This window comes from Mytilus edulis, chromosome 9 (genome assembly GCF_963676685.1).
Source record: "Mytilus edulis chromosome 9, xbMytEdul2.2, whole genome shotgun sequence".
NCBI classification, from domain to species: domain Eukaryota; kingdom Metazoa; phylum Mollusca; class Bivalvia; order Mytilida; family Mytilidae; genus Mytilus; species Mytilus edulis.
This window is the reverse complement of record NC_092352.1, coordinates 57,747,351-57,762,332: the sequence shown is the minus strand read 5'-3', so window position 1 is coordinate 57,762,332 and position 14,982 is coordinate 57,747,351. Positions and strand designations below refer to the sequence as shown.

At 31.4% G+C, this 14,982-nt stretch overlaps 1 protein-coding gene across 22 annotated transcripts in view; it reads right to left on the bottom strand.

Moving 5' to 3' along the window:
- LOC139488632 (RNA binding protein fox-1 homolog 2-like) overlaps positions 1-13,123 on the bottom strand; it is a 44,306-nt gene extending 31,183 nt beyond the window's left edge. For 3 of the 22 annotated variants that reach the window (XM_071274393.1, XM_071274396.1, XM_071274411.1), the window contains exons 1-2: positions 12,576-12,969; positions 8,443-8,469 (exon numbers count right to left, since the gene is read on the bottom strand). In XM_071274393.1, the coding sequence (XP_071130494.1) occupies positions 8,443-8,445 (3 nt within the window). In that variant the 5' untranslated portion in view covers positions 8,446-8,469; positions 12,576-12,969. Of the gene's footprint in view, positions 1-1,053; positions 1,512-8,442; positions 8,470-12,575 lie in introns of those variants that run through there. The other 19 variants (XM_071274366.1, XM_071274372.1, XM_071274369.1 and 16 more) reach the window with 15 other exon arrangements.
- Between the last annotated feature and the right edge of the window lie 1,859 nt (positions 13,124-14,982).

The following is a 14,982-nucleotide window of genomic DNA, read 5'->3' as shown; positions in this document are numbered from 1 at the left end:
TTTTCCTTGAAGGCCTGCTGTCATGCCATTTGAGTTGTGATATCTAATGTCAGGATGAAATTTAAAGACTGTTAAATTGTAACGTTTATTAGACGATAAAATGACTAACATGAACAATAAACTGATGAGGAAAGTAAGGGAGGCAACTGCATACCAAATTTCACAGCTTAATTTCTACATAATTTAGCTCAATAAAAATTCAATTGGTTTTTAATGGTATAATTCTCACAATTTGAAAGCTAGCTTGACAAATTCAAAACAATTTAATGGCTTTTCTTGTAACATAAAACATGTAGACTAGTACAATGGTAATTATATTCTTCAAATTGAAACTTTTTTTTTTAAACTGTGTCAAATTTAGTATTAAATGAGAATTAAATTAAAGGAAAGTGGATTTTCTAAGTCTACCTGCATTTTTCTGACCTATTAAGTCCAAGTCAATGAGATAAACCCAAAATCCTATCTTTACTGATAGGGTTATTGAAGAAAGTTTTACAGGTAAAATGTACTACAGATTGACCTACGGAAAATTGTCACCTGTATGACATCGTCACACAGTCATCTACATGGTATAACTTTCACTTGTATAACCTGGGGCTGTTTATCTACATTTCCACCATATAATTACTGCGCCATGTCTACTTTCTTGCTCATAAAATGCCTATCTGTTGTGTAAATACAGTCAAGACTTCCACTGAAAAGCCACGATCCACCCTTTCCTCTACTTGAGCTTGAGTAAATAATGGCACACACTCTTCAACAAAACATCAATAGACCCAAATCTCTCAAGTTTTCACCTTAGCGAATTAATGATTGAATAAAAAACGGGGGTTTCTTATCTAAATCGAAGTTAAATCTTTGAAAAACAAACATGAAATTAGTTTACAGATATATTAAACAAACAAACTGTGATCGTTTCTTATGACAATGAATTCAACGCTAATTAAATCGGGGAAAAATAAAATTGATGGATGTCTCTTTCTCACAATAGCCTCCATTGTTAAATCAATGTTTCAGCTTCATCAAAATCCTAATCACAGGTAAAAATCTTACCTGAGAATACATTGGTGAAGCGAGTATCATCCTTCTAATACTATAATGATGTTACCATTATGAAAAAATAATCCATATCCACACTTTTAATTTTAACACGTCCCTGAATTTTCACCAAAATACGAAAAAATATTGTCCTTCAAAGTCAAACAGTACTGTATCCGTCCATGATTTATCAACGTCAACAAATGATGTCGTTTCAACAATGCAGATCGTTTCACCTGGATGGGGGACACAGGTAGGAATGAAAATCTCCAACAACAATACTAAATTGTCGACCGCTATCAATAAAAGTGGCTTGACCATAAATATATAACAATTTATCGGTATATAGTTTTATAAATTGTAGGTAATAAGTGAAAGTCTCCAAACCTCTCTCTCCAGGATACAGGTAAAAACGACAAAAATGACAAATAGGTAACACAGCTGACTAGGTTGACAGGTGTAAAATTACCAGAAACTGATCAGCCGCGGCACAATAGATCTTTAATTGATTATCATCCTTTATCAATATTGGATTTTATGATCAAATACTATAGATTTTTGTAGAAGATAATTGCAAAAGTCAAAACTAATGAGGACTTTATGTGTCACAAGGGGAAACATAACTGTAGAACAAAAATAACACAAGATAAAGGGGGAAAAGAGTTCATGACCTTAAAGTTAATTTTAAACAGATTTGAAAAGAAATTTTAAACATGTACATGTACAAAAAAACAAAAAAAGTCCATTCTTCATTATACACTGTTTTTTGTTCATATAACTTGAAAATTTCAAAACTATATTTAAAATCAATGTGAAAAAGAAATCATCACTAAAACCTTAAAATTTAATTTAGAATTTTTTCACACTTAAAAGAAAATTAACATGTTAAACACAAATAGACCTTACCATCATATTTCTTTAGAATGTCTTGAACAGTCCTTCACACAAAAAACTTTCTGTATTTAATTATCCGCACACACTCATACAAAATAACCTACTCCCCTGTTTGAGATAGAAGGGGCCATTTATCACTACTATTCCTCAAAGGTATATATCTATCTGATATAATTAATTTATTAAACACTATTCCTTTCAAGTTGAACAACTTTGCCTGACTGGCAGTACATATATCTTATGGGTGGTGACATACTAGCCCCTGGTCATATGTTTATCTGTCAACAAAAATGGCCTATAAATACTGCTTTGACACTGCTGAAACATGCATGCATTCGTAAGAAACTATATACATGTATGACTGAAGATCCTAGATGCAAATTTTTCACATTGAATTTTGAAAACTGAAAACTCTTATATACTAGAAGAATATTATTTGTGATGTAACAATGACGTCATAATTGAAATATTTGACCAGAGGGATTTTATTTTTTTAATTAGGTTAATGATTAAATTAAATAAAAACAATAGCCTTACCCCTCTAAAGGGGGTTAATTCATTCTAAAAAGGCTGTTGTTCACGAATAAATATTTATGGAAAAATGAAAACAAGCACTAAAGAGGCCAGGGTGAACATTGCAATTGTTTAACATTATTTTTTATATCTTAATCTGTAATTTTCTTTTGCAACAGGTGCTAATCTTAACACTGATAAAAAGGTGGAGAATAAAAGGAGACCACTTCATATCAGTAAAGAGGGACCTTAGAATACATTTATTACTACAAGAATTAATTTCATTCACTTTCACCTGAACACGATAACATTGGGTTCAATATTTCATATGACTGACCAAAATCTCTTTTCCATTTAAAATAAATTAATGTCTTTAATAGATGTAAGATTTTAAGTATTTGCCCATTTAAATGTATGGTCCTTTAAGAAAATTGTTTCATAGTTACCGGTAAGAATGTTGTATACTTTAGCTACTTCTAATTAAATTTGTAACCTATTTATTTTCTTATATACCCGGTATACATGAATACACAATTTGTGTGCAGAATTTTCGAACTACATTATTTTATAATGTCTTTCTCAATTTAAATAATGCTCTGCGAAAGATCCTAAACTGAAAAAGTGTTTACTCATATAACTTTGTCTTGTACTAAGTCAACACTCAAAAAGTGTAATTTATTGCTTTAAACCATAAACAGACTTTATTTTTTCATTATAAATTCATAATACTATAGCATTGTGTAGCAAGTCTGTACAAGTGCTTTCTAAATTTAATAAATCATAGCTGTAAATAATAGTCCAATTATGATATATTTATTTCATGATAAATGAAAACAAACACTATACCTGGGTGTAAAACACAAGGGTTTCTTTGATCAACGTTTATACCACCACAGTAACTTATGAACAAGAGGCTTTTATTCTATATGTTAAAGGACCACCACAAATATAAAAGCACCATAAATGCATTTTTGTAATTAAAATTTTGATTAAGATTAATTAACATCCAATTTAAATGCTTACTAAAAACCAAAGTTGATGATACTCTAGTGTACAAAGGGAGTTAACTCTTGTATAACAATTACTGATGATGCTTCAGCATCCAAGGGAGGTAATAATTGAAGACTAGAATAAATATTTAAATAATTTCTAACTGTATTAATTTTCATAACAAAGCAATCTCAGTTTATCAAAATTGATTTATTTGATAATTTTTTTAAATAACATTTAAATGACTGTATAAATTACAATATTGGTTTACTCACAGAACGCTAATTGATCCAAGTATCTATGTAAACAAATACATAAAACCTCTAATAGAGATAGTTTGAAAGTTTAAAACTGTTCTTCACATCTCGTTTTGTATAATCCAGTTTATTTTACATACCAAACAAGCTAATCTATTTCAAGTTACAAAATTAACAATGTAAAAATATACCTGCTAAAAGGGTTGGGTTTAATTATAAGAACTCAAAAGGACAAAAGTAAGAGTTTCAATATAAATAAGATCATGACCCTGATTGGAAACAAGTTTCAAATCTCCTGCAAAAAAAAAACACGTTAAATAAACTGAACGAGTAGAAATAGTGTTTTAAAGTTAAATATTCAATATTGGAAAAATCCAATCTGTGTAGAGAAGAGATTAATCACCTATTTATTTAGGGAAAATCGTTTATCACACTATATTTACATAGCTTACACTTAAAGGCTATTAAATACAGACCAATTTTTGTAACTGGGAGAGAAAGTTTTATCAGGCTAATCTGAACATGCTTCAATGAAGTTTACAAACACTGTCAAAAATTGTGACTTTTTAATCTGTCCCCAGTATTGTATATTTGTACAAGTCGTACATTGTTATGAATAAAATAATGACACTATTATATGCCATTTATAGTAAAATCGTAGACAAAACAAAGTTTTGATTTTAAATATTGATACAAATTTTTACAACCATGGTTGTTACAAAGGTCATGATTATACATTGTATGGAATATAACAAGGGATGTAAAACAAAAAAAAGATTTGATTTTGTGTGTTTTAACACAACTTTTAAGGGCCACTTTGGGGTTATTTCATGGCGGCCAGTTTTTATTGGAGGTGGAAGCCAGAGTGCCCAGAGAAAACAGACATTTCATAAGAAAAACTGAAATTCCCAGTATAGTAAAAAGGAAGTCTAGTGCACCCGCACAAGTTGATTGGAACCCACAACAGTAGACAATAACTAAGAAATCAAATGATAGCCAAATTGCATCTAATGGTACAAAAGTGTAAGACTTTGGTGTTTTTTTAATTTTCATTTCATAGGGTGGAGTCCATATAATGAAAATTAGTTACCTTACTGCTACATTCATGGTAAAATAGGGAAAGGGGGGTCCAAAAGTTGGATAAAATGGATTAATTTCTATCCTCCAGGATTTTGCAAACTATTCATAAAATAATTAAAATATTTGCAGGAAAAAACAGTTCTAGCTTAATTAAATTGTGAACATGTCTCCATCTTTGAAAACATACAACTGCCTTTAAATATCTATTTCTGTTATTTAATGTCTTTGAATTGCCATATCAAACCACTATTATACAAAGTAAGGCTTACTGTTTTACTGAAGACAACACTGAAGGTCACATCTAAAAATGTTGGTTTATAACCCTCTTATACAACAAAAATCCATAATCGTATCAACTGCTAAATTTCAAGCGTCAACGCTATAAAATATGCAAAAACCCAAAGATAGAACGTATGCCTACACCTTTTTATTAGGTACTGAAAAGGACAGTAAAACACTACTTAACTAAAGACCATATTTACGAGCGAAAAGATCGAATGATTGGGCAGTGATCATAAAAATCTATGGTGATTCCACATTCTTGAATCAATACAACGGAATTATAATTATCGGAATGGAACACATTAATCAACGGAGATCATTCTAGATCCTGTTTATCATTAATAAATAATGCTGAAGGGATCCCCCGAGCCCTGACATTACAATATGGTTGCTTAGATTTTAAAGTTGGTGTATTACCCGAAGTTAATAAGCAAATATCTTTAACATAGGGATGAACCCAATCAATACACATCGTACAATTACCCACGATAGAGTTGTAGATCATCCATTTCATTTATAATTCTACTGAACTGAATTTTTCTATAAAATATAATCAAATATAGGACTTAATTATTAACAACGGTGGATGATTTCTATAAAACTTAATCAAACCAACCTGTACTTTAATTATACATGTATATTGCATGATAATATAGTGAAAATTTATTATGCTGATTGCTTTGTTGCACCTTAATTAATGAAAACAATACACAAATTTCATGTTTGTCTACCATTGAAGGTTACAAATAAAAAATCCCATAATTTTGTTCAAAAAAAGAATATGTGACATAACTGATCCAGTGTTCTCCTCAGGGCCTTAAAGCACCATGGTACCCTGGTGCTATCTTGGATGATTTTACAATAGAATAGAATGCATAAGGGAGCTACCATTTGATTTTTATGGGGGGGCTAGGATGAAAAATTTTGTCCTGCTTTTTTTTTTTTAATTGTAATCTCTGTCCTGCCTTTTTATTTTTTACTCTATTCCGTCCTTCCTTTTTTTTTTACTAGTTTATCCTGACTTTTTTTACACAAATTGTCATCCTGCCTTTTTTTTATCAAGTTGCTCATCCTGCCTTTTTTTCAAATTTCATCCTAGCACCCCCCCTCCCCCATAAAATCAAATGGTAGCTCCCTAAAGGCCATGGTGCTATATTTTGAGGATAAACTGCAGTAATAATGCTATGTTAATTTCCATGATGATATTTTCACATTCTGTGGAGAACACTGCTGATCAAAAAGAGATTGTCATCCAAATGCCATTAGAAAAGCCTCAGAAATCAGATTTATTGGTGTTTGCTACATGTCCAGTGGCAAATATCAGAAAATCTAAATCAACATATATCTTCATAAAATTATTTTTTATCAAGAATACTAACAGTTATGTAATCAAAAATTATATAAACATAAGAAAAACTTCCTTGCGAGTTTTACTGGTACAGGAAACCCCTCTTCAGTTAGAAGGTGATGTCATCAGTAATCTTGAAAGAGATTTTTGTTTCACTCATAAACAAAATCCATATAACATACAAACAAGAGTTAAATGTACAATATATTTTTCATCTGTCACTTGATAATTGTGTAAACTTGTACCAGTCAAAAACAATTTAAATTGAACATCATGCATGTGAACTGCAGTCATCAAAAGATCGAGGATTATTAAATATGATAAAAAAAAAACAAGGCTAAAAAATGCTAAAAAAATGCAAAAAAAACATTTGAAAACTAAGAATTGATATTTCAGATTTCTTAAAATCTAGTTTAAAGTTTGAAAAAAAAGATAATAAATACTAAAAGACGAAAAGATTGAAAAAAATATAATAATCGAAAAAAATCATTCCAAATAACTTATCACAACAAAACTACAGACAATAATTTGACATTTAAATATATGCATATTAATGACACCAAATTTCTCTAAAATCACAAAAAATACAAGCATGCTCAAACAGTCTGTTCTGCATGCAATAACAGTGTACTTGTACCTAAACTGTTAGCAACACAAAAGTTTTCTCATTCATAACACCTAGTTCCACATCACCATTTGCAAAATTTGGTCATTGTACATACACATTTGGGGAAAATGTTGTAAATTTTGGATTTGAACTTTCATCAAAGACTGACGACTGAATGTTTTAGGGTTTGTCTGACTGAAAAAGAAATTTGACATTTTCTTATAGATGTTCTACTAAAAAATTGAGAAATTTCTGTCTGACCAAATGATTTTTTGTTGGACATATTGTCAGTCTGACAGTTTGTGATTCACTGCATATACATGTATATGAAAGCCCCCAATGATTGAATGGTGTTTAATGCCACTTCCAGCACTACTGGGATTTTTTGTGGTGATCTGTTTTCAATGGCGGAAAAAGCTGGAATGCCCTAAGAAAATTGCCTGCCTTAGATCGAAAAAATGAAAATCCTAGTCAATTAAGATTGGATTCAAAGAGAGCCTTATGTAGGATTCAAACTCACAACCTCAGTGTTGATATGCTTCCTAGACCACTCAGCCACCAGGACCCCTTAAGACCTCAATAAAAGGATAGTAGGGCCGGGATATGCAGTGCACTAACATGAATAATCACCATCTTGACAAAAAGCAAAGGAACAGAGGTTTTATTGCTGATCTTCATCTCAAACGTCACGGCCATGACAGTGTGGTCTTTAGCATGGAGCAAAACCTCTCAATTAGTCCACATAAAATTAGTTCAAAACTGTAGAGGATATCAGACATGCAAGGTCCCTAACTATAGAGAGAAAGTGTTGGCCCACCATGTACATGTAGGAAAATGCCGTAGCACTCATCAACATTATTCCTGATCTTCCAAGTCTTGGGAGGTTCATGTTATTCACCTATTAGAAAGTTTTGAAGAAATGTTTTGTCTACAACCAATCTAAAGAAAAGAAAGTTTGAGCAAAATTGAGGATGGGGATTTTAGCAACAGACCAAAAACGGTGAACTCAAAAAATCAAATTGAAACAGAAACGTGTTGCATTCTATGGGTTAAGCAATTCCAACATAAAATCAACTTGCAACTTGCAATTTGAGAAGAGGCAGTAAATTAAGATTCTAGAACATTGCAAAAATGTAAAACATAAGAAAAAGGGAAGAAAATATCAAACTATTTGAAACCACACTTCTCACGATCCCTCTTTGAAAAATTACATGCATAGGCAAACTACACCTGTACAAGTAATATATAAATATGACACATTGTCAACACGGTTCATCTAAACTAGACATAACAATTAATACAGTGCAGTTACATATGTACTCAAATGTGTATGTACAATTGTTTTAGCTTTCTGATGTGGAAATCAAACTTGCAAGCTAAATAGATGACATGCTATTTCGTGAACCAATGACTTTTTTCTACCATTTGCTTACCATAAAACTGAATCATACAACAGAAGCCTGAAAATCATATGTTGAAAATAAATATATCAACTCAAACTACAATATTAATTATTTTTCATGTGGGTGTAGTGCATATACATTTTGTAAATAAATTTTATCTTGATCAATGATCTACAATCATAATCATTCATCCCTAAAAAAGCTTTTTTTTAAACGATAGGTTGACTGATGCCATAAAACATAATGTTTGATTTCCCAAGCTCAAGCTACCTACACAGAAAATAGCTGCCTACTCAAAGTCTGTCATTGTCCTGATGTTTTTTTTATTTTTTTTTTAAATCAGATAGGTGATAGGTATGAAGACTAAAAAATTATTTCAATTTCTTTTATCCAAAAAGTTATCTACCTTTGGTTAGGATTTGGGCAAACCAAACTATTTTTAAGGCCATTGAAAAATGAATGTTGGTTTCCCCTAACATGTGAAAATTATCAAGGCCCGACAGGCACGAAAACCTTTTTATTTTATTTTATTTTTTTGTGAAATAATCAGTTTGGTTCTACAGAAAATGTTAACCTGTAATTTATGTTTGTTCCAAATTCTATTTTAAGTATATTTTGGTATAATCTATGTGAAACTGAAGGAATGAGGATTGAGCAAAGTTGAAACACATTTAAGAGATTATCAGACAATATTAAAAAGCATCATTGATAATTGTCAATACACACAAAAGCAACTCTTTTAGCTTCATCTGCAAAAAAAAAATTGACCCGAGGGTAAAAAAATACCTGGCAGGGTTAGGGGAAACCAACAATAATTTTTGCATGGCCTAAGTGTGGCCTCACTGTGACAAATTTATCCTGACTGTACATACATAAAAATATTGAATCTTAGGATCAGGAAGCACTTGCTATGTGCGCTATATCTTAATTGATTTGAAGGAAGCATTGTATTTCAAAGATTCGTAGAAACTTAACATTCTTACTGTTGATTCTGTGAAAAACTTATTGCCTCAGCCAATTATTTTCAGAACAGAAAGAAGATTTATTTAGTGAAAAATTCATTGCCTGAGCTTATCTTTCCTCATAAAAAAGATAAAAAAAAAAAAAAAAAAAAAAAAGTAGCATTGTTAATTGACAATGGTTAATACAGGACCTGTATTTCAATTAATTTGTACATGTATTCATGTCTTTTAAAATAATAAAAACATCACTTGGCAACAAATTTGTACCAGAATTAAAACTTATGCCCTTTCCACATTAATCTACCCATTGATAACAGGCCAATTTAAATGACAGGTGTTGACTTGAGCATGTTGAGTAAAAAAAACTTAAATATACCAAAAAGTATATCAAAAAGATAATATACATCTACATTGTAGGAAATTGTATTCTGAAACAGACGTTGAAAACTACTGCTACATATTATTGTGCCTATTAGGAATATTCATCATGTTGATAACGACTGCACACCCACTAATATATGTTTAAAACTATAACCTTTAAACTTTAAATAATCATATTTTCACTTCAAAAAATATATATGAATCTACTCACTCATGCATTAGACAGTACACAATGAAAAGTTAGATTAAAAAGTTAATAACTTTCTACTTGAAATTTTATTATTAAACTCTGCATTTTAACATTATTGCCTACATGTCTTATTTAAATTCAGGTATTTGGTATATGCAACAAAAGTCTTTGTGTGCACATATTTTAGGCATAACACATTTAGTCATTATTCATTAAGGGGTCATCCATAATTGTCAACCATTTTCCAAAGTGTACAAAACGTACACTTGGGGGGAGGGGGTTAAAAAATCAACATTTTTACCGTACGCTTTTTTTTTCCAGAATTTATTTCGTTTCCGAAGGGAAGGTCGATGTATAAAATGGAGAATTGGCTTGGGTGTATTTCTCTTCTTATTTCTTCTTTATTATTTTTACTTGATGATATTTATTTCGATATCATAATTCTCCTCAATCCGGATTGAACGATTAAAAGATCAAATCATATGAAAACTAAATTTTTCAAAAATGTAAACTTGTAAATTTTTTAAACAAAAAGTTTGCAAGCATTTCTCATTACCCCCAATTGTCAATTTCACCTGCTTTATTATAGATCGTTATCGTTTCACTGTTTAATAAACAAAACTGATGGAAACACTAAATTCTTTGAATGTTTTGATTTTGACAAGACACCATTTTGTGAAAAGATTTTAAACTGGTAATCGATTAATTTCCTTGTAATGTATTCCAAAACAGTAAACCAGTAAACCGGAAGTAAACTTATTTTTCTTAGTATAAGCCTCCTTTAATTAGGAGGCTGAGCACCTCCATATGAAGTTTAACCTTAACCTTAAAAAATATCCAATATATGTACACGTTACAGTATATACACAAACGATAATAGTGCCATGAATGGCATATTTACAGGGACTTTTTAAATAGAAATACAGGCGGAAAATTTAAAAACTTAAAATGTTTTAAAACATTACACTAATCTTTGAACTCTTTATTCTAACAAAACACAAGCATCACAGATAGATGTCATCAAATAAAACAGTCAGATATGTTTTAGTTTATTTTCAATGCAAATTTCTATATTAAACTAAAATATAATAAACAGGATCTTCTTTTTATTAAGAATGATTGATTGCTCTCTTGAAAAATGGTTGATGTACACTTTTTGAGGGAGGGTGGGGGGTCTGAAAAAGTGTACGTTTTGTACACTTTGGAAAATGGTTGACAATTATGGATGACCCCTAAAACATTATTCTTTTTTATCATAGCTGTTGGATAAATTACTGAAAAAGGTGGGGGGGGGGGGGGTGGGGGGGGGGGGTATTGGTGAAAAAACACAAAGTAATTATAATGTGGAAGGTTAAAAAATAATCAGCAAAAATAAAACCCCTACCAACTTATTTTTTTTCAGTGAGGACACCCTAAAATCAGATTTGTTTTGTTTGGTCCAGAATGCTCTTCACTCATTTAAAATACAATGAAATCAAAAACTTTTTCACTGGTATATTTGCCAATTAAACAAACTAGTTACTATCCATTTAAAGACTAGCCCACAAAGTAAACAAACAAGTCACCCTACAACCTTCAATAATGAGAAAAAACCTGTTTTAGTTAAGTATATGAATCTTGGGAAAAGTAACCCAGTTAAAACAGAGAAACATTGTTTTGAAATAACATCTAAATCAAATATTGAAAAATTATCTTATTCCCAGAAATGACCTAAACTGAAAGGATTAATAACTTAATACGGCAGATTGGGATTATTTTTAATTTTTACAAGAATTATTTTTGGTCAACATTGGTCAATGAAGACATCAAAAAAATTGGTATTTAGCAATTGAAATTATTGTGAGGACAAGTACATTTTCTTCAAGGACCAATAGGTAAAACTGTTTTTTTGAAAATTCTGACACCAACCTCTAATTGGTTATACATGTCATTTTAACTCTTGTGGATATATATGATTCATAGACAAAATATCCCTCATCATACCATAGCAACTAATTTTGGGGTGGGGTTGTCCTTAAGTCGCCACATACATGTATATAAATCTTTCCACATCCCCTTAGTTTATACATATGCATGTACTCTTGGATATGATTTTAAATATTAGTTTATTGAAAACACACAGTAAAAAAAAAATTTTAATACTTTAATATAAAGACAAACACAGTTAAAGGACATGTGCTGCACACTTCCAACATCATAATAAAAGCTATACATGTAGAGTCAGGCTTATAAAATATATTCAGATAGTGGAATTCTGATCAGTAATTATCAAACGCACCTAACGAGTTAACCTTATAATGAGAAAAATCTGAATTAATAGTATCAACTCATTTCAAATTTAGTATTTTAAAAATCTGCTAAAAAAAATAAGGAGTGACCTCTTCATTTTTCTGTGTATCAATATATTTTCATTAAATTAAAACTTCAATGTTCTCAATCTATCCACACAGGAGTAGAGTTCTACAAACTGTATCCCTTTTCCCTAAATTATATACTAAATATACATAATGAATCAATTTTGTCGATGTATAGTACACTTACCTGAATCATACCTGTGTGAATGACAGGTGTTTCACTTGATTATCAATATTTTATCAAAACATAAACAATGGCACATGGCGCACACTCACCTCACGATTTCCTTCGTTTTCTTTGTTGTCTTCTCTTTTCAATTGACATCCATTAATAAATGATGGTTGTGCGATGTTGTTTAATTTACAATTATAATCTGTGATGTACATTTTTACGGGTTTATCATTTGCAATCAAAAGTCCAGTTTCAGAAATTTGTGTGGCTACTTCCGCCATTTTCAATACAAATGAAAATGTTTGCTTATCAAATTTAATCACGCTTCAAAGCTCACGATAATGTACTGTATCTCTCCTCGGGTCACCTACCAATAAAATAATTTATGTTACATTTAAATGTTCAACAATGTTTCATAGTATTTTCTAAAGCGCAAATTTAACGTTGACAATGGTCGAGTAGTCTGTTCTTTTCGGCGATCAGCTGCTGCATTTGAATAAAACCCCGGATGTCATCAAGTGGTTTTGTTTTACAACAGTGACATCTGGCGGGAAATATAGAGGTGATGAAAACGAACATTGATTTTGCAATAAACAATTTTATAGTTTTGTTTAAATTATATAATGTGTTTCTTTATTGACATTTATGATACAAACATTTTTGTTCTGTCTATAACGTAGATTTATAACAGAATTAGACTGGACTGCAATGTGCAACTTATCGGCACTGATGCGACTAAATTTGCCGAAGCCTGAATAGATTGAAATTGAAGTTTTTTCGCCGAAAGTTTAAAGAAATTGCACTGTGGAATAAAAAGATATGTGAATTCAATATATCTATAGAAGTCTACATCCAATGTTGTAATGCGGTTAATACTAAATTCGGGAAAAGCCACAGGCACTTGTCTCAGACCCCCCCCCCCCCCTATAGTACCTTAATATAACAGTGTTATATGTTATATTAAGGTATATAGGGGGGGGTGGGAATTCTGAGACAAGTGCCTGTGGGAAAAGCCTATCAAACAATCCTTGTAATTTAGCGTATGCCCACATCGTAGTTTGACCAAGAGTGGCAAAATAATCAGAAATGATGGAGGCCACCAAACGACAGAACTAACATTAGAAGAAGCCCCAAAGCATTCATTGTCTTTATTAGAGCTCGAAAATCAGAGGCGGATCTAAGGGGGACAGGGGGTGCTGGCCTCTTAGGCAGTCAGTGGACGTACCCCCACTCAGTATGAAAATTTCTGGATCCGGCACTGTAAAATTGTGTTTGATTCATTGTCCCGGCTACTGTTCTCGGACCATTGTAAAAGTTCGAGGTGCACTCGATATGCACAACTCATTGTACTATACACTGCTAGAATAATACATAGATATTTATTCACATACAAATTAACCAAACTAAATTTTGCTTTATTTTAGAGGTAATGAGTCAGATACAAAGCTACGGAAATCTTAATGTGAAGGATCTGTTTCCTACACATTTTAATTACACGTATACCAAAGGCATTTTAAACATTTTATGATTTAAGTGCGCTTTCCGTTGTAGATCATGAAATTCTAGACATATTTCCTGTTTTTGAACAAAGGCCGTATGTTTAAAACGTAGAAAATCTTAAAATAATCCCGAACACTTCCATTTTCACGCATTCTAGTACTTCCGGTAGCCCGGCAATGATGAACCTATAGGGGGTTAACAGAGAGGGCGAAAATTATGGAAATGACTTTTTTTTTCTTACTTGTCTAATTTAGTCCACTGGCGCCCATAATTTTGAGCTAGATTTTCACCTATCATATGTAACTATGATTTGCCTCTATTGCTAAAGATAACTCTGCAAAAGAGAACTTTCTAGAACAAAAGCTTACAAGTCATGTACGCACTTCATTTGCATTGGTCCATGGTCTTCTTGTTATATAATGAGTAAATGTTAGACGAGAATTAGCCAACAGTATAAAAGGCTAACAAGAAAGATACCATATATTGTAAAATAAAAATAAGCAGATGCTGATTAGATGGTTTTCCACTGAGCCCTCCCCCTTTTGCTGGAAAAAAATGGTTTATATATTTAGGGGATCACTGAAGCATGACTGGAGCCCCCTCCCCCTTTATGAAAGTTTATGGACCCCGTCCGCCACATATAAGAAGATGTGGTAGGATCGCCAATAAGACAAATCCTCACGGTACCAAATGAAGAAGTTTACAACTAAAGGTCACCGTACGACCTCAGTTAACAATTAAGGAGCAAAGCAAGCTATATATAAAAGGTCCCGAAATGACGAATGTAAAACAATTCCAACGAAAAAAGTTCCCTCTATACATTTCATGTCCAAACATTATATATTTAAAAGATTCTGTTTATTATTAAGTCACAATAATTAATTGTAGGTTCAATTAAATAATTAACGTTTTAAATTTCATAAGCATTTATCTTGCGTGTAAAACACAAAGATACATCTGTCTGATTATCTAAAAGGTGATCAAAGATCGCATTGATTAGGTACATAAGGA